Below are 27186 nucleotides of genomic sequence, written 5' to 3'. Positions count from 1 at the left end.
TCAACAGTAAACAAAAATTGTTCCATAAACTGTGTTATGGTAATAAATGGTCACATCAAAATTCAAAGTTCTGATGCTTTACTTGCATTGGTCAATATTTTAATGAGCTACCAAATATTCTCTTCTCATGAAACCATGGCCAGACTGGGAGAGGATCATACATGATAGCTGAGGTTTGCAATGATTATCCAATGCAAGTAAAGCATCAGCATAACTTTCAACTATTACTTCTTTTTTAAAGTAAGGATACTGAACACTTACGGAGTCATATACATCCAACAATTTCTATGTGATACAAGATATGCATTTTTTATGTCTTAAATGATATCATAAACATCAATTTCAATTATGAATAAACTTTTACATTTCATCAATCAATTATCAGAACTTTTTAAATGCAATTCATTTCTGTATTTTTGCAGCTTTGGGACTTTTCATTACATGTATGATTAAGTGTATATATGAAGGTCTAAATATCCCTTTACAAGAAAGTCATATATGATACAAAAAACTAAATTTCAGGAGGACAGGACTGCTTTATGTCTTTTAGTACATGTATATATGAAACTGAATTAAAGAATAAAATTAAATAGAAATACATATAATAGCACACCTTTTTAAAGGTAAATATAGTGTATACACAACCAAAGTTTAAATATTAATGCATTCAAAAGGGAAAAAAAAAAAAAAAATTAAGCACTTTAGCGAAACAATACACCAATATGACAAGTCCCTTTTTAAACCCTCAGGTGCTTCATGCCAATCAAAAACAAGTAGATGAAATACAGTTGAGTAGCGGTTTGGTATCAGATACAATCACCCTGGGACTTCATCATACAGCGGCCATGCTTTTTCCTCCACCTGAGATAGAACTGGCCTTCCCTCCCAGTCTCTGTAGGACTTACTGTGTGTTAGGGATACAAATGGCCAATGACAGCTTGGCTTGACTTTGTAGTTGTACTAACCAGTCTGGGCGGTTGCCAGTCTTAGGAACTACATTCAGTCTCCTCATGCCGGTACCACTCTCCAGGGAGAACCTCTTACACCTGTGTCAAATAAAAGGACATGAGAAAGCTTGTAAGTACACGTACCATAACTGTTCCAAATTAAAATTCCATCATTCTACAACATGTCAAAATATGACACAGTAATTTTTTTTTCTCTCCACTCCTTTTCAATGCTAATATTTGCACCAAGGTTGTGCTTTTCTTGAGAAAAGGTTTAAAGAAAAATCTCTCCTACTGTTTAATTAAAAGTTTTTCCCTCTTTATTTTTTCTGAAAAATTTTGACTCGGGCCATATAGTGGACAAACTATAGCCCAATGGGCTCATGTCTTATGCAAACTTGAATCTACACATTAACAAGGGGATGCTTTTGGTTCAGGTGAGCTAAAAAGATTGTAAAAAGTAAAATATTACCACACAGGAACAGCATCTGGACCCTGGACAGACTTTCCTACTCTCATTGTGCATCTGTAAAACGAAAACAAACATACAGTAGGTAATCAGTGACACAAGGCATAATCTAATAAGGAGGCAATTTCATATCAATGAAAGTTGCATATAATGTTACTTATATGGATAATCTGAAGCAAAACTGCAGTCGCATGTTACCCTTGAGGTATCATCAATTACAATTTAGACAATGTTAGGTTTTGTAGCTTTATGGAATTGAATTCATATTAAAACTTAGATGGCCAGTCATTTAGAAAACTATGTAAGATACAGCATCCCAAGCATAAAAAGCTGTAAGAGTGAGGCATCACCCATACAAGTTCAGTTCAGGTAAAGATTACAGATACATGTACTTGGGATTAGATCTGATCTAAAAACTGGCCACACATCTAAAACATATAATTAGGTAAAAAAACAGCATCCAAAGATCCACTGGGAGTGAGCATTTTTAGTCTGTAAATGAATCATCAATTAAATTATGGTAAAGGTTAAGACTTTAAAGTGACAGTACGGCGCATCTCATCAAAAAACTGACTAGATAAAAATTTCCGACAAGATTTTGAATTTTTTTACTACTCATAAATGTATAAACTTTCAGAAAATTACAACTTTTACAATTAAATAATTTGGATTATTTCATTAAAATTAATAGTTATTTATGGGACGTAAATATATACATCGCAACGTGTTCGGGGTTCCACATTCCATGCTATGCACGCATGCGTAGTTTTTATAAACAAAACAGCATGCTTAGAGAGGGCATCCCGGTAGGCCTGCTACATTGACAAAGTCGACTAAAAATAAAAAGAAACTGAAAATAGAACTTGAAAAAGCAACTTTCCTGACTAAAATTTAGTTTGGTAATCGCTGGATAAGGAAGAAACGGGAACTCGGCGACACTCACGCAGGGCTCTCGAAGGTTCTATTCGACAGGTTTGTTGATACTTGTTATCATTTCTCATTTTTCCGTCGCTTTCAAAGAAAAAAATAGTGTAAACTCAACATAAAAAATACATCTTTGACTTATAAACATTGTTGCCATTTGAAATGCTAATTTTTTTAACTGTGCAGAAGAATATTTTGTTTGACATTTGCCGCGATAACGTATGATTAGTTGGTTTTTCCTTTCTCGGACCCCAATACACAAAACGTCAACATTTGTACTTTTAATTCTGTTAAATTCACCTGAATGCAGACTAAAATCTTTACGATTATTATTTTAGATTATTTTATCAGAAAGTTATGATAATTTGTGTTTTTGAAAATTGTTTTCACCTAATATTCATTATAACTGTAAACTCTACAGTGTAGGCACGTGCCGTTTTGGAATTCACATGGTACAAATAAACAGATCTAAGATTGCTCCAGTTCGTACGACCCTTGATTTTCCAGCAGATTCTAATTACGTTAATTTTGTTTGAGTTGAGAATATTTCTGTTTCTCAAACTGCTTACATCAACTTTATACCTTATTTCTTAATGACATATTGGGTAAATTTGGACGAAAAAGCACACATTTTGCAGCCGTACTGTCGCTTTAACTTCCTAAGGAAATGAAACTTTGACATGACATGCTTGTACTAAGGGTTTACCATCAGCTCATTTTAACTACATGTACTCAGACATTAGTAACTGAAAACCTTTTATGTAACACAACTCGGACACTAAGCCATAAAATAATCTCAATGTACTCACAGATTGGGAAGGTCCTTCTCCGCGTAACAAAAGAGTAGTGGGGTGACTGAGCGGGCCAGTTCATGCTCCTCATACTGTCCGGCAGCATCCTGCTGGGAAAAGTCCTGTCTAAACACCAGGGGGAGCCCTGACTTGTTGACCAACCAGTAAGGGGCTGTCACATGGATCTACAAAGAAAATATTTGTAACAAACATTACAATCCATGTACTTTGAATCTTCTACTCCTTATCGCTACAATGTAAATTTTAAAATATGTAATTATAGTCACTAGTATGTAAAAGGATATTTTGATGAATTTACACCGTAATATTATAATAATACTCCAGTACATGTGTACTGTACTACATGTAAATATAAAGAAATAAATGTTTTAAGCAACAGAAGAATTTTCTAGAACCTACAGAGACTGCTCCTCCTTTCCTGAAGATGATTTTGATGAGTAACTCCAGCAGACGTTTCTTGGTGTCATATAGACGAATCTTGACCTTGTGGTACTGGGGGCCGGTGGTGACAGGAGGAACCACCAACTCCTTACAGGTGGGGAAGTTCTCAAGATTTAATCCCAGCTCCATTGTCTGCTGGGGATCAGCCTGCAAACAGATTATGTGACTGTGTAAATATATTTCACAGATCAAAAGGACAGTACATCAAAACAGGTTCCTCTAAAAAGCAATGTTTTCTGTTTTTTGTTCAAATTTATTACTTAGTATCGATGGGCTTGATTGGTCTATTCTGATCAATTCCATTACAAAAGAATTTACAAAATTATAGATCATTGTACCAACATCACCATCCAATTTATTTTAACATAATAATGATAATGGTTCATGAAATTAAAGTTTCTTTTCCCATTATAAATCAATGTATTTCATACATCATTAATGTCCGTGCTGGTTTTAATAAACTTTTATTTTACTTTACTGTCACTAATAATTCACTATTAATAACTAAATTGACTATGATACAAATATATTCAAAGTTTACAATGTCCAAATAAAATGTCAGTTTTAAACCCTAAAGATTTACATATTGAACAGACAAGATCTTCTGTGTCTAGAGTAGTTTGACCCTTGACCTTTTACCTTAATTGTGACCTAAAAATCTACCTCTACTCTCAGGGAATACCAATGTACCAAGTTTGATGTCTGTCATTGAAAGGAGTCTCAAGATAGATTTATTTAGCAGACAACACTTGGTCTACAGACATACTGACATGTGCAAATATGCCCCCTCCCCCTTTAAAAAAAATTAAAAAAAAAAACACCTACTTACCCACCTTGAAATATGTGGTAAAAATTGTGGGATAGAGTACATAAAACAAGAAATTGTTTTCATAAAGGCCTCAAGCCTGATTGTACTTACAGCATGTAAGTAAGCCTTCTCTCCTGCCTTCACTGTCCCACAGATCTGCGTATCTCTGATGTAGTATCTCAGTTCAATGGGCAGCAGGTTACGAATGATCACAGGTGGACGTATGGATACAGTGTGTCCTGGTAGAATCAAACTCGAGTCCTCTGTCAGTAACTGCTCAGGATAGTTCTCCCGCTTGACCGACACACAGAATCTAAACATTGCGAGAACATCAAATCAAGTTCTACCAGAAGTAAGCTAAATTTCTAGACAAAAGATTTTCTTTTTAGATATTAAGAATACCCTGTAATGAGTTTTTTCTGTGTTTCACACTTCTTGCAAAAAAAATTAAAAATTTTTTTCACTTATCCCACTTTTGGCAAATTTTTAAAATTGTTTATCAGACAATTCTTTTTTATATTCTGTGCACAATTGGTGATCATTTATGCAAATAATTTTTTTTTACGATATATAAAACTGCTTGCAGAAAAATTTGGATATTAGATTTATATATTCATTTAATGACAAAAAATATAAATCAGTAATCCAATTAATCAGAGATACATTTTTGAAATATTACTAATTTAAAAAAATAATGGAAATTTATTTATTGGGGAAATAAATTTATATTTATACCATGATTTAATTTATCCCAAATTTAAATTAAATCATTTTTTAAAAAAATATGTTAAGTTTTCCATGAAACCTATCATGGCATAACTGTATAATGGCTACAGTCAGTATCTTATGCCAGCTGGCACTGACATGCAAAAATTCCAGAAACACTTTTTTTAAAATTTGGACATCATCATTTCCCCTTTCTTGACAACTGAAACTAACATGAAATCACACTTCAATTCATACTGAAATTGATATTATAAGTAAACATTTTACATATTAAATGATTTTGAAATTGTAATAACAATGAACCTTTATGGTCACAATATTTATCCAGACCCGTAGTTGTGTCACATAGTTATTTAATGTTTATTTGTAACTATATGGAAGTTCATCATTTTTCTTGCAACAACAAATAAAGTCTCATGCTTTCAATATTTTCATGGAAGAGGGATAGTTCTGTCGTGTCTGTTTTTCATTTAATACTTAATGTTTTAATATCCATCTTAGATGGGCTAGCTAACTTCAGAAGCCATTTTTGCAAAGATTTTTGCTAGATCGCGGAAAAAAGGAAATGTTTGCTTGTACAATAAAAAAGAGGCCCATGGGCCACAACGCTCACCTGAGAAACTTTGGCCTTGCTGTTTTTCACCTGATTTCCCCCCTTGTAGTACCTACTGTCAGGAATCAACATTAACGGTTGTCCGATTGCCCGGGACAAGTAAATTCTCAGTTCGGGCAAGTGAAACTTTAGACGTACTTGTCCGATCGGGCAAGTGAGTTTTTCTTATAGAAAGGTACATATTTATTTAGTTTACATTAATTTATGAATAAAACAATAAATTGAATATTTGATTTCCACCAGGTACCTGACTTGACATTGATTTGTGTTCGAAATTCCTTGGTAGCATTTCTAGATTATACAGTCCATTTAAAATCGGGTTCGTTATTCTGTTTTCTTTCGTTGTAAATAAGCTCTACGTCTAACAACTTTGTTAACTTCTTACTAGGAAATGAGATTATTTATTTCAGTCACAGAATGTAAGTAACATATTAATATCCTGATCTAGATAGGTACATATCGTAGCAGCTATCTTCCACTAGCATTGCTTCACTGTTATCTTTGAAAATCACGACTCACAAAAGGATCCTACCGAAAATAATTTTTAAAAATATGAAATGGAGGATTATTGCTGTATGGCAGTGTGTGTTAGCAGATTAAACTGACAAGGACAGTGGCACACATTTATGTAAAATGCTGCATCAATTTTTTTTTTCTAATGTAGCTCAACTTGCCAAGTTGACAGTGTATTTGGTCTCATTTTTTTTCTATCATAACATTTACAGTAATAAATAATATTCTTCTTCCCTCATTTTGGGCAACCAAGTTTTGCATTCGGACAAGTCAACATTTCAGATCACTTGCCTGAAGGGCAAGTGAATTTAAAAGTTAATGTCTATCCCTGATTGTGGCCCCGCCCTACCCCCAGGGGTCATTATTTGAACAATTTAGAATCTACACTACCCCAGAATGCTTCCACATAAGTTTCAGCTTTTCTGGGTCAGTGGTTCTTGAGAAGAAGACTTTTAAAGATTTTTACTAATTGAAATATTTCATTGTAAAACTTGGATTCCCTATTGTGGTCCCATCCTACCCCCGGGGGTCAAGATTTGAACAATTTAGAATCTGCACTACCCCAGGATGCTTCCACATAAGTTTCAGCCTTTCTGGCTCAGTGGTTCTTTCGAAGAAGACTTTTAAAGATTTTTACTTATTAAATAATATTTCAATGTAAAAATTGGATTCCCTATTATGGCCCCTCCCTATCCCGGGGGGTCATGTTTTGAATAATTTAGAATCTACACTACCCCAGGATGCTTCCACATAAGTTTCAGCCTTTCTGGCTCAGTGATTCTTGAGACGAAGATTTTTTTCTGCATATTTCAATGTAAAACTTGGATTCCCTATTGTGGCCCCGCCCTACCCCCGGGGGGAGGGGGGGGGGTGTCATGTTTTGAACAATTTAGAATCTCTACTACCCCAGGATGCTTCCACATAAGTTTCAGATTTTCTGGCCCAGTGTTTCTAGAGAAGATTTTTTAATGACCCCACCCAATTTTTATCTTTTCTTGATTATCTCCCCTTTGAAGGGGCCTTGGCCCTTCATTTTAACAATTTAAACTTCCCTTCAACCAAGGATGCTTTGTACCAAGTTTGATTAAAATTGGCCTAGTGGTTCTTGAGAAGAAGTTGAAAATGTGAAAAGTTTACAGACGGACGGATGGACGACGGACAATGGGTGATCAGAAAAGCTCACTTGAGCTTTCAGCTCAGGTGAGCTAAAAAATTGCTGCAGTTGGTGATTTTAGAAGATGAAAATTACAATCAATCATTTACATCTCATTTCATATATGACAACCGCCAATCATGGAAAGTTCGTGACAATTGTTATATCCCTAAATTATATCACAGAGATTTGAACTCATTTAGTTAAAAGGTTTCCAATTCTTGCACGATAAACAATCTATAGACTCTTGCTCCTGCATACAACAACAGAAATTAAGGGTTGTGGGGAAGGAGTGTTACCTATAAACTCCAGTTCCTTCTGAAGAGTCGCATTTCATTATTCTCTCCTGGACTTCCCATGCCAAACCAACATTCTGCCATTGGATTGGTTGATTGCAATACTTCACTGGCCAATCAGATGGCCTGACATAGAGCATGGAAGACACATATGGAAGTGGAAGTGGTAAGGTTCCTTTGGGTGGGATTTCCATGATATTAAATTTACCTGCATGTTAGAAGATACATATTTAGCAAAAATGTAATTCTGTTAACTGAACAAAACCAATTAACTAGTAAGTTCTAAATCTTTGGCCATTTTAAAACCAGTGGTCCAATAAAGTGGGTATTTTTGGCATACTTATATATTATTACTTCACAAAGTGGTGGTGGTGTAACGGGTGTGTGTGTGTGTGGGTAGGGGGGAGGGGGGTCATCCTTCAATTTTTTTAATTTTCTTACAATACTCAGAAAATGCTGACATTTGGCTTAATTTTTACATGCTCTTATCCTCTTAAGCCTTAAATATACCAGATGCAGATCACAGTTTTATGATGCAATAAGTAGGGGGAAAGGAAAAAAACAATAAATGTTAATCAAAATACTTTGTCCATTCACTAAACTTCAATTAGAATTCATTAAATTGCTCAACATCAATCAATAAGTAACTGTAATAATAACAATAAGTTTCCTCCTTTAAAATTTTTTTATTTTTTGCTATTAAAAAAATAAGGCTCAAATATTCACTTCTTCGAATTCATTCATTACACTTTGCTAAAGCTAACAATCACAAATATCTATATACAGTACCTTTTTAACAAAAATTGGAAAATACTGTAAAATAAATTTGTTTACTCTAGCTTTGACATGAATAATTTTTTTTTTTCTGTAATAATGAACAATATTGATTTTCCTATTCAGTTATACTTATAAGTACATGTAGTCTAACATTTTGTTTGACATTTGATTGCATTGTTTGTGGGAGATTTAAATCTATATTTATCTCCATCCAGGAAGTAAATTACAGATCTCGTCTAAGTCTCGACTAAAATCTCATTCTGACATTCCAAAGTTTATTGAAAACAAATATAACTTTAGAGGTCATTTGTGTCAAAAGTAAGTACTGGGATGCCTGCAGACAAGAAATGTGAATTTTTTTCAAATAGGGCTTTTTGTCTATTCAAGTCATATTTCTGTGAGATTTAATACAACAGAATAAGTTAGAAACTTGATTCCATTATTAAGGCATTCCTCTTCAGATTGACATAGTCAAACAAAACATATTGTTTACGTGTAGTTCACCTTAAACTATTGAATTCGTGATTACAACAATTCTGTAATCCACAAATATTCAATAAACTTTTAAATATTAATTTTAGATGGCACTTTCCAAACCAAAAATTCCAGGCACTGCTCAACACTTTGTAGAGTGTGATACTGAGGATTGTGACAACAATTGTGAATTCTACTGCAATTCATGTCATCACCGATTGTGTAAACAATGTAGAGACCAACATCTGAAAATGCGAGGAAATAAGAATCATGAGGTAGTCCTTTACCAGCAACGCAAACGACAACTTCCTCGTGAAAAATGTGAGATCCACCACACTAAAGAAATAGATATTCTCTGCGAAGAATGCAATGTTCCTCTTTGTTCAAGATGTACAACAATGCAAGGTCATCGGGGACATCAATTTACAGATTTAGAAACTCTTTACACAGATAAGTTTGAACTTTGCCAAAAGCAAATCTCTAAAATCCATAACTATTTTATTCCAACATCACAGGATTTACAGAGAGAAGTCCAGGAAGATGCCACAGAAGTTAAACAGATTATGAACAACATACGGACATCCATGAAGGCTGAAGCCGAGTCTCTCAAAAACATGGTGGACACAGTGCTCTCAGAAAATATGGAAGAATTACACCAAATAGAGAAGTCATTACTGGAGAAATTAAAGAGCCAAGAGAAGACATTTGATGACTATATTGCCTATCTCAGTGACCTTGTTAAAGAGTTCCAGAGTTACCTGTCCTCTACTGAGCTCACTAACTTCACAACTAAACTTCCAGAGAACTTAAAAATACAATCCATACCAGAAACAACAAAAGCTTCCACACCAGAATTTTCTCCTGCTCAATACAACAAAAAAGATGTTGCTGAATTACTGGGGAAGATAACTGTAACAGATAAAAAGGGAGAACTAAGAAGCGTAAAGCCAATGGAAATTGCATCTATTTCTACATCAATGAAATCTACAAGTGAACAGACAAAACAAGATAAACATGTGAAATCTGACAAGAAACAAACAATGTCTCTATCTGCCTCTGTCACCAAGGTCAGGGAGTTCAATGTACCAGGTGTTGATAATGTAAGACATATATCACTAGATCAATCAGACAGACTCTGGATCAGTGACTGGAATGGTAATCTTGTCCAAACAGATCTACAGGGGAATGTGATACAGAAGATAAAAACCAGTGGTGGATCTGAAGGTTACCACACAGTGACACAGGACGGGGATCTGATCTTTACAGACAAAGACAAGAAAGTCATCAATAGGATAACACAGGATAATAATATCACTGAATTCATTAAAACTGGAGACTGGATACCACTCAGCATACACTCCTCCCACATCAACGGGGACTTACTGGTGGGGATGTGGACAGGTATAGAGGGTAAAGTCACCAGGTACAACAAGACAGGAAAAGAACTACAGAACATACAGAGGGATAACAAAGGACAGGAACTGTATGAACTACCACACTACATCACAGAAAACATCAATGGAGATATCTGTACATCAGACATTAGTAATGGAGTAGTGGTGGTGAATAAATCAGGACAACACAGGTTTTCCTACACAGGTCAGGAGTTAAGGTTCTATCCGTATGGAATCTGTACTGATGTCCTCGGTCACATCCTGGTGTGTGATGATTACAGTTACACAGTTCACCTCCTTGATCAGGACGGTCAGTTCTTGTCTCTATTACTCACACAACAACAAGGGGTAGAGTATCCCTATAGTGTGTGTGTGGATGATGAGAACAATCTCTATGTGGGACCACGATTCACCAACACACTGACAGTGTACAAGTATCTTCAGTGATTCTTACTTTGTAATAAACACATTGATTGTATATAATTATACACAGAACAGAATAAATTATGTGATATCTAGTGTAGAAATTGGTATTCCTAGTAATGTTTGCTTAAGAGAACACAATATATACTGTATTTCACAAAATGTTTGCTACACTTAATTTTGCAAGAATATTATTTGGTATTAACATGTGAGACAAAATTTTCACAAATATCTTTTGTTGTTGTACATAATCCTTTTTTAAAATTAATAAATGTGAAAATGAAATTTTTGCAAGCAGACAGTCTCACGTTATTAAGTAGTGAAAATAAAGTTCTTGCAATAAAAAATGATTTACACTATTCACTATACAGAGAGGCAACAATACGTGCTACATAATGAAAACCTGATTCTGCTCAACTTTGGACTACACTTGGAACTTAACAAGAGGCCCATGGGCCTTAACAGTCACCTGAGTATCATGAGTTTTTCAGGCTATGACCACTTTGGGTCCACCTGACCTGACTTAGACTCACATCACACACATTTTACAGTTTGATGAGAACTTTTCATTCGTTATTAGGTTTACACAGCTTGCCCTCAATAAATTCAAGAGTAAATGAAATAAAGAACCATTTATAATAAATTTCAATATATGACACAAACACCCTCATCAAACTCCCCACGCACACAATTTTTAAAGATTTTTTCCTATTTTTTCATTGATTCTCTATTGTGGCCCCACCCTCCCCAAGACCGTATATTAATTAACACTTAATCTGCATTACCTGAGAATGTTGGCAAATCATGTTCTTGCTGTTTTTGAGATTGAAGATGAATTTTAGAAATTTTTCCTACATATGCCCACATAAAAATTTATTTCATCCATTGTTGTGGCCACAACCTATCCTTGGGGTCAATGATGTGAACAAATTTGAATCTGCACTACCTGAGGATGATTCCATATTTAATAGGACTAATCATGGCTCTGCTGTTCTTGAGAAGAAAAAATTCTTCGCCAATACTATGTCGGAAAGCTTTGAGATAAGTTTCAACTTTTCTGGCTCAGTGGTTATTGAAAAGATTTTTAATTGACACCACCTTATTTTTGCCTTTTCTTGATTATCTCCCTGGAAGGAGGCACTGCCCCTCATTTGAATAAAGTTCCCCTTTACCCAAGGATACTTTGATTTGCTTGAAATTGGTCTAGTGGTTCTTGAGAAGTTGAAAATGTGAAAAGTTCTGGACAAAAGCAGATAGCAATAGGTCACCAAGTGACTCAGGTGATCTGATAAAAGTTTACATATACATATTACCTTCCAAGCCTGAGTGTGTGGCCATTTTAAGGTCAATGCTGGAGTCCAATTCATTTCGGACAATCAGGGCTGATCTGACCGTTATCAGTTTACGAGCTTTTCCTTCCTGTTTTACATCAAACACAAGTCTTGCTGGCTTCTGTCTGGATGGGTCATGTTTTGAACTGTATGTTAACTGAAGCAAGGAAAAATGGTTATCAGTTTTTTAGACCTGAGAAAAAAACAAGAGGCCCATGGGCCACATCGCTCACCTGAGTAACTTTGGCCATGCTGTTCATTACCAGACTTCCCCCCTTGTAATACCTATTGTGGCCCCGCCCTACCCCCGGGGGTCATGATTTTAACAATTTAGAATCAACACTATCCCACGATGCTTCCACATAAGTTTCAGTTTTTCTGGTCCAGTGGTTCTTGAGAAGATTTTTAAAGATTTTTCCTATATATTTTAATGTTTCCCTATTGTGGCCCCGCCCTACCCCCGGGGTCATGATTTGAACAATTTAGAATCTACACTATCCCAGGATGCTTCCACATAAGTTTCAGCTTTTTTGGCTCAGTGGTTCTTGAGAAGAAGATTTTTAAAGATTCTTCCTATATATTTCAATGTAAAACTTGGATTCCCTATTGTGGCCCCGCCCTATCCCCGGGGGTCATGATTTGAACAATTTAGAATCTACACTATCCCAGGATGCTTCCACATAAGTTTCAGCTTTTCTGGCTCAGTGGTTCTTGAGAAGAAGATTTTTAAAGATTTTTCCTATATATTTCAATGTAAAACTTGGATTCCCTATTGTGGCCCCGCCCTATCCCCGGGGGTCATGATTTGAACAATTTAGAATCTACACTACCCCAGGATGCTTCCACGTAAGTTTCGGCTTTTCTGGCTCTGTGGTTCTTGAGAAGAAGATTTTTAAAGATTTTTCCTATATATTTCAATGTAAAACTTGGATTCCCTATTGTGGCCCTGCCCTACCCCCGGGGGTCATGATTTGAACAATTTAGAATCTACACTATCCCAGGATGCTTCCACATAAGTTTCAGCTTTTCTGGCTCAGTGGTTCTTGAGAAGAAGATTTTTAAAGATTTTTCCTATATATTTCAATGCAAAACTTATATTCCCTATTGTGGCCCTGCCCTACCCCCGGGGGTCATGATTTGAACAATTTAGAATCTACACTATCCCAGGATGCTTCCACATAAGTTTCAGCTTTTCTGGCTCAGTGGTTCTTGAGAAGAAGATTTTAAAAATTTTCCTTTATATTTCAATGTAAAACTTGGATTCCCTATTGTGGCCCTGCCCTACCCCCGGGGGTCATGATTTGAACAATTTAGAATCTGCACTATCCCAGGATGCTTCCACATAAGTTTCAGCTTTTCTGGCTCAGTGGTTCTTGAGAAGAAGATTTTTAAAGATTTTTCCTATATATTTCAATGTAAAACTTGGATTCCCTATTGTGGCCCCGCCCTATCCCCGGGGGTCATGATTTGAACAATTTACAATTTACACTATCCCAGGATGCTTCCACATAAGTTTCAGCTTTTCTGGCTCAGTGGTTCTTGAGAAGAAGATTTTTAAAGATTTTTCCTATATATTTCAATGTAAAACTTGGATTCCCTATTGTGGCCCCGCCCTACCCCCGGGGGTCATGATTTTTACAATTTAGAATCTACACTACCCCAGGATGCTTCCACATAAGTTTCAGCTTTTCTGGCTCAGTGGTTCTTGAGAAGAAGATTTTTAAAGATTTTTCCTATATATTTCTATGTAAAACATTGATTCCACATTGTGGCCCCGCCCTACCCCCGGGGGTCATGATTTGAACAATTTAGAATCTACACTACCCCAGGATGCTTCCATATAAGTTTCAGCTTTACTGGCCCTGTGGTTCTTGAGAAGAAGATTTTTTAATGACCCCACCCTATTTTTGTCTTCTCTTGATTATCTCCCCTTGTGAGGGGACTTGGCCCTTCATTTTAACAATTTAAATTCCCCTTCACCCAAGGATGCTTTGTACCAAGTTTGGTCAAAATTGGCCCAGTGGTTCTTGAGAAGAAGTCAAAAATGTGAAAAGTTTACAGACGGACGGACAGACAGACAGACAGACGGACAGACGGACGGACGGACGACGGACAAAATGTGATCAGAAAAGCTCACTTGAGCCTTCGGCTCAGGTGAGCTAAAAAGATAAACAGCAGCAACTTTTTTCTAAGAACATTTCCTAAACATGAGCTCCTGGCCAATACATTTTAAGCTTCAATATTTGTCCTGGAATAAAGAAAATTTTTGAAGTTGTTTCCCTGGCCATGTGACCCATTTGGCCCTAACCTAGCTCAGGGAGGGGGGAGGGGGCATTTTAAACACAATATGGAGATGCACATATCGATAAGACTATCCACTGCCCTTGCATTCTTGAAAAGAGAATTTTAAAACAAGAGGCTAGGCTTCTGATAAATTGCAGAATATGCAAGAAAAGCTAATTATGTATTAAAGGGCCTATTTTCATGTCTACACATCGCAAGGCTCAACAAGAGGCCCATGGGCCACATCGCTCACCTGAACACATTGGCTATGAAAAAGAACAAATCAGTTCAGTATTGAAAAGTTTGAAGGGGGGCTTGAATTTTAAACTACCTGAGGATGCTTCCATATCAATATAACAAATGGCTTTGCTGTTCTTGAGCAAATTTTTCTATATATTCCTATGTAAAACTTTTGATCCCCCATTATGACCCCACCCTATCCCCATGATTTGAGGTCATGTTTTGATGATTTTGATTTTGGTGTCATGATTTGAACAAACTTGAATCTACACCACCTGAGGTTACTTCCATATAAATATGACCAATCATAGCTTTGCTGTTCTTGAGAACAAGATTATTAAAGATTTTTCCTAATAGTATATACATGTATTCCTATATAAAACTTTTATTGTCCTAGTGGCCCCACCCTACCCCTGGAGGTCATGATTTGAACAAACTTGAATCTACACTACCTGAGAATGCTTCCATATAAATATGACCAATCATGGCCTTTTGTTCTTGAGAAGATTTTTGAAAGATTTTTCCTATATATTCCTATGTAAAACTTTGATCGTCCATTGTGGCCCCACCCTACCCCAGAGGGTCATGATATGGACAAATCTGAATCTACACTTCATGACAATGATTCTACGTCAGTTTCATCTTTCCTGGCCCATTGGTTCTTGAGAAGAAAATTTTTAAAAGAATGATGCCATTATTTTTTCACTATTTTGTAATTATCTCCCCTTGAAAGAGGGCGTGGCCCTTCATTTTAACAAACTTAAATCCCCTTTACCCAAGGATACTCTGTGCCAAGTTTGGTTGAAATTGGCCCAGTGGTTCTGGAGAAGAAGATAAAATTGTGAAAAGTTAACAACAATGACGACAGACAATGGACAGAAAAGCTCACTTGAGCCTTCGGCTGAGGTGAGCAAAAAAACTATCGTTTCTCTAAAAGTCTTGTAAATATGAAGTATGTAGAGAGTACTTACCCCAGCTAATCCTTTGGCTTGTGAGACATCAGGTTCAGCATGTCTGAAGTACACCCCCACACGATCCACCGTCACATTGGACAGCTTCATCCACCCATCCACCTTCACAACCAGCTGATTGATGCTCAACTCGTGGGTTTTCTGTACAGTTAAGTCAGAAAATATGCCTTATTTTAAGAGAAGGTTCTGTCATCATCAAGTCTATACAGATATACACTCATAAGAAAGTGAAGACAATAACCATCACAACAGACATTCACCTCGTGACGATTTTTCTCTTTGTTGTGGAAGAAGAATGGTATTTTTTCTCCTGACTCCACTTTTTTCCACTCTGAAGCCTTTATATAGTGGTCATCCTTATAACCTTTTCTTCTCCCTGACCTGAAAATTATCCAAATATGACAAACATCATCATAAAAAAAGGCAACATAAAACTTGTTTTTAGAACATTGCCATTCATTATGTACAAATTCTGTATTTGTAACTCAACCCTACCTCTCCTCAAGAACAAATCAAGCATTTAACATTATAAATGGATTTGGTTTTATTTGCTTTTTACAAGATCTAGATTGTTTCCAAGGCTTCAGGAATATTTTAATTTTATTTGTTCCCATCTCCATTAACCCACCCCCAAATTACAAGAATATGCTTGAGACATAATAATTTTGATTGGTCAGTTTTGTGTACCTTGGTGTGGTGGTCACCGTAGTGAACCAGAGAGTACATCCTGTTTCATTTGACAACATAAAGGGAACAAATGGAACTCTCCTCCTCTGACAGCTCACAGCAGTACGGCTAGCCTGGTGGGGCTGGTTTTGGGAATTTGCTGGGCTGAAAGGAGCAATGCATCAGGCCATCAAGAAAAATCCATAACAGAAAAGTTGCTAAAGATTATAGCTTCATAATATACTCCCTGAGTGGTCTACAGATAACAGAAGAGTCCAAAAAAAATCTCACAAACTTTTTTTTCTGAATTCTGATATGAGATAGCCTGAGGGTTTTTACAAGAAAAAGCATATAAAAACACTTGGCTAGTAAAAATTTATGTGTCCTTTTGTTAAACTTACACAATTTGTTTATAGTAGTCCTCCGACCAAGTATTCTTTGTCTGGTTGTACAGCTCCAGGACTGTACTGGTTATGTTGAGATTCAACACCTCTTGTGCTGAAAAAAAATAAATCAAAAGACTTTTAAACATTCAACAGTCTTGTTATTGTTTCCCTGCACCTACAGTACCTTAAAATATTTCTAATAAATTGATGGTTCAAAATAGATTATCAAGCACAAATTAATTAATGCCAGAACTGTATCATTCAAAGTCCAAAATTTTCTTAATATTGAATAATTTACGATGAATGATATTTGAAAAAGTCAAATCAAAAGTGTCATTCTCCTAGATATCCAAATGAATGCCAATATATTTAACTTGAATGGTCTCTAGTGACACTTTGTTGTACCTTATGGTCAGGGCAGGAGCTTTTTGACTTATGTTCATGTGCACTGATTGCATATGAAAATACATGTATGTATCATCTATATTTAAAAGGAATAAATGACACTACTGACTTACAATACATTTCTAGCAGAAATGAAACTATAAGAACGTTACCATTGATTTGAATGGCAGTTTTCTTCTCCATATTTTGATAGTACTGTTTCCACTCACAACGACATCTGTAATTATTAGAGAAAGAAAATAATTAGCTGATTATAAGAAGTACAAGACCTGCAGTAAACCCAGAACAGAGTCGTACAGTTATATTTTCATTATTATTAACAGAACTGATGAAGTTCAAATAAAAAATATAGAGCTGATGCATACATATGAACAGATCCCTGTATACTGCACATATATAATACATGCAAATTGTAATACACAAACAACTAAAATGATATAAAAGGTTGTACATGAAAATATAACACTGGTTTTGGAGTTTTAAATATAGAATTTTTTTTATGTACAGTGTCTGGACGTTTTCTGTTAACTGAAGGAAGAGTACTTTTTAGAATGATTTCCATATCTTATATCATTTTTCATGGCATTGAATAAAATCACCATAAGAATTCAGAAGTTAACAGTTAAATTAAAATCATTAGAAAAACATGCAGTTTGATGACAAACACTTTATCTTCACATGATATTTTCTAGTCTATTGCCAGTAGACAGATAAAAAAAATATCCAACAAGGACATTTATATAAATTTCCGGAAAATTACCCGGTATAACCAAGTGACAGCTCACTTACTTCCATTGTTCCAAAAACGGCTCCCATCCAGAGAGTTTCCTGTTGTAATAGTCACCCATCAAAATAAAAGATCCACTCCCCTCTTGTCTCGGAAGAAATTGCTGGGAGAACTGAATGCTGTTGAAGGAAATTTCTGCCAGTGGAACATCGGAGTCCCCACAATCATCTATCAGGCAAACACACACTGAAGATGACTTTATCTGAAATCGGAGGAAAAATAATAAGATAACAATGACCAAGTGGCCATGGAATAACAAAATGTGAAACTCTACTATAAGGATGCTTGCTCATAAGTTTGAGATTATAAAAAATTGCACTTGTTGAGAATTGTACGAATTTGAATCTGAATCTTTACTACATACAAGAGGCCCAAGGGCCTTAACGGTCACCTGAGTATAAAACAACAATCCATAGAAGATCCATAGAGTATAAAATAAACTGATAGAAGGAGCTTTTGTAAATTTTTGATCGTCCATTGTGGCCCCACCCTATCCCCAGAGTCCAGAGTCATGATTTGAACTTGAATCTATACTACCTGAGGATGTATCCATGTAAATATATCCAATCATGGCTTTGCTGTTCTTGAGAAAAGAATTTTTTCAAGATTTTTCCTACATATTCCAATATAAAACTTTCATTGTCCATTGTGGCCCACCCTACCCCTGGGGATCATGGTTTTAACAAATTTGAATCTACACTATGGAAGATGTTTCCACATTTCATCTTTCTTGGCCCAGTGGTTCTGGAGAAGATTTTTCCAATGTATTCCCATGTAAAACTTTGATCATCCATTGTGGACCTGCCCTATACCTGGGGGTCATGATTTTTCTTGGCCCAGTGGTTCTGGAGAAGAAAATATGTAAAGATTTTTCCTATGTATTTCTGTGTAAAACTTCAATTATATCAAAATGACTAATCATGGCTTTGCAGTTCATGAGAAGAAATTTTCCTATAAATTCCTATGTAAGACTTTGATCCTCCATTGTGGCCCTGTCCTACCCCGGGGGTCAGGATTTGAACAAACTTGAATCTACACTACCTGCGGATGCTTCCATATACATTTGACCAATCATGGCTTTGCTGTTCCTGAGAAGAAGATTTTTAAAAGATTTTTCCTATGTATTTCTATGTAAAACTTTGATCGGCCATTGTGGCCCCACCCTACCCCCGGGGGTCATGATTTGAACAAACTTGAATCTACACTACCTGAGGATGCTTCCATATAAATATGACTCATCACGAATTTGCTGTTCTTGAGAAGAAGATTTTTAAAGATTTTTCCTATATATTTCTATATAAACTTTGATCATCCACTGTGGTCCCACCCTACCCCCGGGGGTCAGGATTTCAACAAATTTGAATCTACACCACCTGAGGATGCTTCCATATAAATATGACCAATCAGGGCTTGGCTGTTCCTGAGAAGAAGATTTTTCCTATATATTTCTATGTAAAACTTTGATCCTCCATTGTGGCCCCGCCCTACCCCCGGGGGTCATGATTTGAACAAACTTGAATCTACACTACCTGACAATGCTTCCACATAAATATGATCAATCAGGGCTTAGTTGTTCCTGAGAAGTAGATTTTTAAAGATTTTTCCTATATATTTCTATGTAAAACTGATCGTCCATTGTGGCCCCACCCTACCCCTGGGGGTCATGATTTTAACAAATTTGAGTCTACACTACCTGATGATGTTTCCATATAAGTTTCATCTTACCTGGTCCAGTGGTTCTTGAGAAGAAGATTTTTAAAAGATAGCATTAATTTTTCACTAATTCTTAATTATCTCCTCTTGGAAGAAGGCATGGCCCTTCATTTGAAAAAACTTGAATCATAGTTTGTGGCAAGTTTGATTGAAATTGGCCCAGTGGTTCTTGAGAAGAGGTCGAAAATGTGAAAAGTTTACGCACGACACACACCCGCACGCCAACGGACCAAAACAGATAGCAATAGGTCACCTGAGTGACTCAGGTGACCTAATAACAAGAGGCCAAAGGGCCACATCGCTCACCTGAGCACTGTGGCAAGGAAAAATCAGTTTAGTATTGAAAAGCTTAAATGCATAAGTGGTCCCAACCTACCCCTAAAAAGGGAGTGGGGGGTCATGATTTGAACAAACTTGAATCTACACTATCTGAGGATGCTTCCGTATAAATATGACAAACCGTGGCTTTGCTGTTCTTGAGATTTTTAAAGATTTTTCCTATATATTCCTATGTAAAACTTTGATCGTGCATTGTGGCCCCACCCTATCCCCGGGGGTCATGATTTATACAAACTTGAATCTACACCACCTGAGGATGCTTCCACATAAATATGACCAATCATAGCTTTGCTGTTCTTGAGAAGAAGATTTTTGAAGATTTTTCCTATGTACACCTCTGTTAAACATTGATCATCCATTTTGGCCCCACCCTACCCCTGGGGGTCATGATTTGAACAAACTTGAATCTACACCACCTGAGGATGCTTCCATATAAATATGACCAATCATAGCTTTGCTGTTCTTGAGAAGAAGATTTTTGAAGATTTTTCCTATATATTCCTATGTAAAACTTTGATCGTCCATTGTGGCCCCACCCTATCCCCCGGGGTCATGATTTGAACAAACTTGAATCTACACTACCTGACAATAATTCCACATGAGTTTCATCTTTCCTGGCCCACTGGTTCTTGAGAAGAAGATTTTTCAATAATGCCATTAATTTTTTGCTATTTTGTAATTATCTCCCCTTGGAGGAGGGCGTGGCCCTTCATTTGAATAAACTTGAAACCCCTTCACCCAAGGATACTTTGTGCCAAGTTTGATTGAAATTGGCCCAGTAGTTCTGGAGAAGAAGATGAAAATGTGAAAAGTTTACGACAACAACGACGCAGACGACGCCGACAACGACGACAGACAACGGACAAATTTTGATCAGAAAAGCTCACTTGAGCCTTCGGCTCAGGTGAGCTAAAAAGCTTTCCACATACATGTATGTTTTGTCATTTCTGAATAATAAGGTTTTCAAATAACCCCATCAAATTTTTTGCCATTTTGAAATAATCTCTTTTTGGAATACCTAAGGCATTTTATTTTAAGATCTGTAAACGTAACTAAAGCTAAATCATCAAAAGATGACTTGTGGGAAGTTTGGTTGAAATAGACCCATTACTTCCAGATATTAATACTTCCGACAGAAAATATGAGCAGTTTTACTCTCAATGCACAACAAATGAAAACAGCAATACCTAGTCCAATTTTTTTCACAGCATTTGGATTACAGTGTGTGCTTGGCTTTTCACAAGAAACAAGCCAGAGAAGTAACCTTAGCATTTCTGTGAAAAGATCCATGATCCACCCCTGACACTAACCTCCATCCCTGTGATATGAAGTCCCCCCTCTTCTGACCGGCTCCTTTCCTCTGGTACAGCATTCTCAGTCAGCCAAACTGCTGCCTCCATTAAGTTCATCTTGTTCAGGTCAAGAGCTTTCTTACAATCCTCCATACTGAACCCCATATCATAGAGACTGCTCATTTTGTCAGCTGATGATGTAAAATTAAATTCTTAATTAAACTACAGGTGACTCTCAATCTCTCGAAGTTCAAGGGACCGTAAGAAAAGTTCAAGAGATCGGGGGGTTCGAGAGATAGAAAGTGAATAAATTCCAGAATTTTCAGTTCCGATCATCATTGTTCTACTATTATACATACCGGAAGTATATGTTGATAATGTCATTACACGTTTTCATTCGTATTTTACAGGTAATTCACTTGATTTCAACAGCAATGATCGTGTTTTGAATAAATGAAATGATTAACTTAAGTTTCAATATTTATTTGTTCCCATTTCATGATTACATGAAACCTGAATAGCAATTGTCGATTTTGCTAATCCCCGTGCGCAGGCTTGATCGGTCCTTCACAAGATTGCTTGTAATCAGTATACAATTCTTGAGATAGGATTTCTTGTGCAATGTTTGCCAAACTGGGATTGTGTAAACTCTAATAATATTAAAGTTCATAATCTATGTTATAGTTAAAGTACATTTTATTGAGTGTATCATGGATAATCAAGGGGGCGGTGACGAGTTTGCGAAGCAAACGAGTCTCCGCCTCCTTGATTATCCATGATTCACGAGATAAAATGTAATTTAACTGACTTGTATCAACGAACCAATCAGAAAGCTCGGAACATTAGGGCAAAAATTTTCCATAAAACAGCGTGGGAATGTATCATTTTTTTCCATAACTTGGAAAATATCGGGGGTTTTCGTAATACAGCCGCGAAAGTATCGACAGCATTCGATAGATTCCATTATATTTTCCCGCTCTGCAACCGGCATATTATTGGTTCTGTAGACTATCCGAACATTCCGTAGTAATTTCCCGCTAATTCATCGTTATATTCTGGGAATATTTTTGCGCACTTAGTCATTTACTTCAATGAAGTTGAGGAGGATGGATGTATTAGACGATTTGTCGACCATTAACCTGGTCGATTTAGGTGATTTAGACTTTTTTAACATATGCATAGTTACCGAAGAAGATATTGAACTCTCGCAGGTATGTGATGAAATTGAAGAAGAAAATGCCATATCCGAGGGTCTGTGTGAAAAGCTGAATTTAAATCGTGTCGAAAATATGGACAGTGAAATTGGTATCGAGTTTGGTTCTTTCAACCTAGATACAGTGGACCCAGTAGCTGATATTTCCGATCCAAAGCCTCGACCTGTGAAATCGGAACCCAGTGATAATGGTGAACGGTTTGGAAAACTGGTGACGGATGATGAAATTTCAAAATTGATTTGCATCGAACCAGAATGCTAACACCAAGAAAAATACCACGTGGGCTCTTAAGGTCTTCGAGGAATGGAGGGAGAAATGTAATGGTAATTCCGTTGATGAAATACCACTCTTACATTTAATGACGGCAGAGCAGTTGAATTTCTACTTGGGGCGCTTTATTGTGGAAACTCGGAGAAAAGATGGCATTGAATACCCTCCCCGATCTCTCTACCTCATATCGTGTGGGATATTGCGCCACCTCAGAAATAAAAACATCTTCGACAAAAACATTTTGGACAGTAATGACCCAAGGTTTAGTGATTCCGGAAAATTCTTGACAGCAAAATGAAAGACCTTCTGAAGCACGGGTTTGGGATGGCGATTAAGCAAGCTGAGCCGATTATGCCATAGGATGAGGAAAACATGTGGGAGAAAGGTGTATTTGGGGGTGACAGTTCCGAAAGTCTTCAACATACCATGTTCTACTATAACTGTAAACTCTTCGGTTTAAGGGGGCATGACGAGCATCATGAACTTGAGTGTAGTCAGTTTGTTCTTGGGGAGGACAGCTCTGGAAAATACGTGGAATTCATTGGACGTGCCAGTAAGACTTGCAAGGGTGGGTTGGCCCAAATGCAGCTGACAAACAAACAGATTCGACATTACAGTTCACCTGGTAAGATACGATTTAATTACTTGAGTATATAATCGAACTTTGATTTCATAATTATATATACATGATTAATGATAAGTAACGACTCGGCTCAATTCATGAATAACATAACCCATATGCACCCTGTTTATTAATAATAATTATAGGTGAACGTTGCATCGTAGACTTTTACAAGACTTATTTGGCTGGCCTAGGTAACGAGGGACCATTTTATCGACGCCCATTGCAGGGACATCCGCCAAAATACGGAAACCAGGTTGTAGGTGTAAACAAGCTGAAGACCATGATGAGGACGATCTGTACAAAAGCTGGACTGTCTGGACAATACAGCAACCATTCTGGAAAATACACATGTGCCACTCAGTTGTATATGGCAGGGGTGGACGAGCAAGAAATAATGAGGAGGACTGGCCATCGATCTGAGAAGGCAGTACGTAAATATAAAAAACCTTGCGACGAGATTTCCAGAAGGGTGTCGGAAGTACTCGACCGCAGAGTGCGGCAGTCGGGTGAGAAAAGAAAGCACCTAGAGGAGACTGAAGACATGGAAACTGAAAATGAAGGTCATCAGAAGAAAATACCCCATTTGTTTGCTTCCGAAAGTTTGTCCGACATAACAAATGGACAGCATTTTCATAATTGTAACATTTCTTTCAATTTTTAAGAAGGAAGACTTGCTAAAATAAAATACGTGAAATGTAAAAACATTTACGGGCAATAAAAGTTCAGTTTATTGTTACAAGAAGTAATAAAAATGTTTTTAAAATTATTTTCATTTATTCAAAAGGAGGTGGGGCTTCCTGTGATGTGGTAAGAAGTTATTGTACAGTTTTGTACTTTTTCTGTACAATAACTTCCTGATATTGGAAGTTATTGTACATTTAGATGCTCCACCCCCTTGGTGTATCAAGAATTAATGAACTACTACCAGTAAAGGAAGAAAATACAGGTTCGTGATACAAGGAAAATTACTGACACGTCCCTAAATTATTTTCTCAAAATTATCGTCTCGTCCAGTCAAAATTAGTTGTGAAGCGATTTGTTTATAATTTACCAATTAACCAATTAATTTTATCAACACTCGGACGACTTACAACACCCATAACACGTCCATCCCATCCCCAGGTGTTCACTGTTATCCAGATAAGTCCAAGCTGAATTAATTTTACGCTTGATCGACTTGTACACATGCGCAATCAGAACTTCGAGAGATAGAGAGTAAAAAACAATGAAATATGTGTAACGGGACCCAGGTCTTGGTTCGAGAGATAGAGAACTTCGAGAGATCGGAAGTTTGAGAGATCAGGAATAAATTTGTTTCGTTATATAGAGGAAAAAAAAACGTGACCAGAGGTTCACTTCGAGAGATCGGAGTTCGAGCCATTGAGAGTCACCTGTATAATTTGAGAACAATGAAGACTTTCCAATTAACGAAAACCAATGTTTCCATTGATAAGTAAAACCAAAAAAATTACAAAATAAACTGTAACCATGTCAGAAATTTTAAAGAAAAATTGACTGCAGTTACGTTGTCTACCTTCTTCACTTCATTTTTGAGTAACAAAATTTCACATAGCAAAGATAGACAACTCTTTGTTCTTAAAACAACAATGATGCAATGTGAACAAAGAAAGGATTATCTCCCTAAGTCACAGTGCACTACATGTACTAATGTTGCTCAGACAATGTCAAAATGTTAAAACCATTAACATAGTTCTTTTTTAAATTATGGAAAAATGCCATACCTGGATAAGCTTTATCTGTAGGTTTGTCATGTTGTGTTGCTTTCAATGCTTGCTCTGGGATAGAATTCAATATAGCCAGGAACATTTTCATGTCAATGTAGGACAGTCGAATGTTCATAACATTAAATGTAATCTGAAAATACAGGAATACATTAATTAATCCATGTAATTTAAATCACAGTACACTAACCTGTCTAAATATTGTTCAGGTTATTTTCACCCTAAATCATCTTTTCAATACTTTGCATAAAATGATAGTGCAACTTGGCAAAAAAAAGAGGCATTAACAAAATTGTAATATTTCTAATTAGCCTACATTACATTGTGGATACATTGTACAGAGAGATCTGTTGGGTACCTCAAGTACAAGGTTATTTTGATGGACCTGAGAAGCCTCCAATAATCCAGCGGGTGATGACAGCTTATGTTTGGGAAGTGGATTAGCGTTGAGATCAATGTGGATGGTAAGTGGATCTATGATGGATTGAGCCGTCTCCTCTTCTGCTGTCAAAGAGCAGGAAAATACCTCCAAAGACTGAAGAGTGCAGGTCAGAATTTTGTCCTTGGCTTTGGGACGGAAATTTAGTATTGCTGTGCTCTATAATAATTTGTAAATAAACAAAGTAAAAAATGTCATATGTATTTACAGAGTACATTCTTTGCCTTGAATAAGAAGATATAAAATATTTATTAATTTTAAACTTTATAGTTACAAAGTACTTTTGTTAGTCTTTAAAAAAAGTTTTATGTCTCATCAATCTAGACTACAAATCTAGACACTTTACAGAATGAACACATCCATTCTTTTTTATCTACAGTGATAATAGAGTTACCTTTAGAATGACAGCATTAGTATCCCATGTAGTGCTGTCTTCAACTACAATGAACTGGGTGTCTGATACATTCAGCTTCAACTCAAATGGTACCTCCACCTACAACAGAAATAGGGGATTCAGTATGTAAATAGGTGAGATATATTTTAACCTTTCATACAATTACAGTGGAAATCTTAACATGACTTTCACGAAATTCTAATTATATACAATAATCTTCATAAAAGCATTATTTTACTTTCAAAAATCAAATTTTTTTCCTGCATCACCATTCTGTATGTAGTGCTATTTTACACATCTTCATAGAAATAAATGACATCTTTACCTCCTCTACAATAGGCCCTCTCTTTGTCATTATACCACTAGACTTACCTCCTCTACTATAGGCCCTCTCTTTGTCATTATACCACTAGACTTACCTCCTCTACAATAGGCCCTCTCTCTGTCATTATACCACTAGACTTACCTCCTCTACAATAGGCCCTCTCTCTGTCATTATACCACTAGACTTACCTCCTCTACAATAGGCCCTCTCTTTGTCATTATACCACTAGACTTACCTCCTCTACTATAGGCCCTCTCTTTGTCATTATACCACTAGACTTACCTCCTCTACAATAGGCCCTCTCTCTGTCATTATACCACTAGACTTACCTCCTCTACAATAGGCCCTCTCTCTGTCATTATACCACTAGACTTACCTCCTCTACAATAGGCCCTCTCTTTGTCATTATACCACTAGACTTACCTCCTCTACTATAGGCCCTCTCTTTGTCATTATACCACTAGACTTACCTCCTCTACAATAGGCCCTCTCTTTGTCATTATACCACTAGACTTACCTCCTCTACAATAGGCCCTCTCTTTGTCATTATACCACTAGATTTACTTCCTCTACTATAGGCCCTCTCTTTGTCATTATACCACTAGACTTACCTCCTCTACTATAGGCCCTCTCTTTGTCATTATACCACTAGACTTACCTCCTCTACAATAGGCCCTCTCTTTGTCATTATACCACTAGACTTACCTCCTCTACAATAGGCCCTCTCTTTGTCATTATACCACTAGACTTACCTCCTCTACTATAGGCCCTCTCTTTTTCATTATACCACTAGACTTACCTCCTCTACTATAGGCCCTCTCTTTGTCATTATACCACTAGACTTACCTCCTCTACAACAGGCCCTCTCTTTGTCATTATACCACTAGACTTACCTCCTCTACTATAGGCCCTCTCTTTGTCATTATACCACTAGACTTACCTCCTCTACAATAGGCCCTCTCTTTGTCATTATACCACTAGACTTACCTCCTCT

General features: G+C 36.6%; 2 protein-coding genes and 1 pseudogene across 2 annotated transcripts in view; 2 read left to right on the top strand and 1 right to left on the bottom strand.

Moving 5' to 3' along the window:
• The window catches only part of LOC133176623 (intermembrane lipid transfer protein VPS13D-like), an 80925-nt gene that overhangs the window by 14479 nt on the left and 39260 nt on the right, over positions 1 to 27186 (bottom strand). Inside the window, exons 38-54 of the mRNA XM_061311730.1 lie at positions 25868 to 25966; positions 25393 to 25632; positions 25035 to 25167; positions 21202 to 21374; positions 17842 to 18041; positions 17205 to 17269; positions 16663 to 16759; positions 16283 to 16426; positions 15856 to 15976; positions 15596 to 15736; positions 12084 to 12258; positions 7706 to 7910; positions 4513 to 4714; positions 3552 to 3740; positions 3150 to 3316; positions 1420 to 1473; positions 966 to 1046 (exon numbers count right to left, since the gene is read on the bottom strand). Of these exons, the coding sequence (XP_061167714.1) occupies positions 966 to 1046; positions 1420 to 1473; positions 3150 to 3316; positions 3552 to 3740; positions 4513 to 4714; positions 7706 to 7910; positions 12084 to 12258; positions 15596 to 15736; positions 15856 to 15976; positions 16283 to 16426; positions 16663 to 16759; positions 17205 to 17269; positions 17842 to 18041; positions 21202 to 21374; positions 25035 to 25167; positions 25393 to 25632; positions 25868 to 25966 (2486 nt within the window). The remainder of the gene's footprint in view (positions 1 to 965; positions 1047 to 1419; positions 1474 to 3149; positions 3317 to 3551; positions 3741 to 4512; positions 4715 to 7705; positions 7911 to 12083; positions 12259 to 15595; positions 15737 to 15855; positions 15977 to 16282; positions 16427 to 16662; positions 16760 to 17204; positions 17270 to 17841; positions 18042 to 21201; positions 21375 to 25034; positions 25168 to 25392; positions 25633 to 25867; positions 25967 to 27186) is intronic.
• LOC133176621 (uncharacterized) lies at positions 8704 to 10874 on the top strand. Its single transcript, XM_061311729.1, has 2 exons — positions 8704 to 8797; positions 9061 to 10874. The coding sequence occupies exon 2, from the start codon at positions 9061 to 9063 to the stop codon at positions 10792 to 10794; it is 1734 nt and encodes a 577-aa protein (XP_061167713.1). The 5' UTR covers positions 8704 to 8797; the 3' UTR covers positions 10795 to 10874.
• Positions 23019 to 23953, top strand: LOC133176597 (uncharacterized; annotated as a pseudogene).

This window comes from Saccostrea echinata, unplaced genomic scaffold (assembly GCF_033153115.1).
Source record: "Saccostrea echinata isolate AGI-Se365-2 ecotype Australia unplaced genomic scaffold, CSIRO_AGI_Sech_v1 ptg000077l, whole genome shotgun sequence".
In the NCBI taxonomy this organism is placed as follows: domain Eukaryota; kingdom Metazoa; phylum Mollusca; class Bivalvia; order Ostreida; family Ostreidae; genus Saccostrea; species Saccostrea echinata.
The sequence above is the reverse complement of the archived record's forward strand: the minus strand, read 5'-3'. Positions and strand labels throughout refer to the sequence as shown.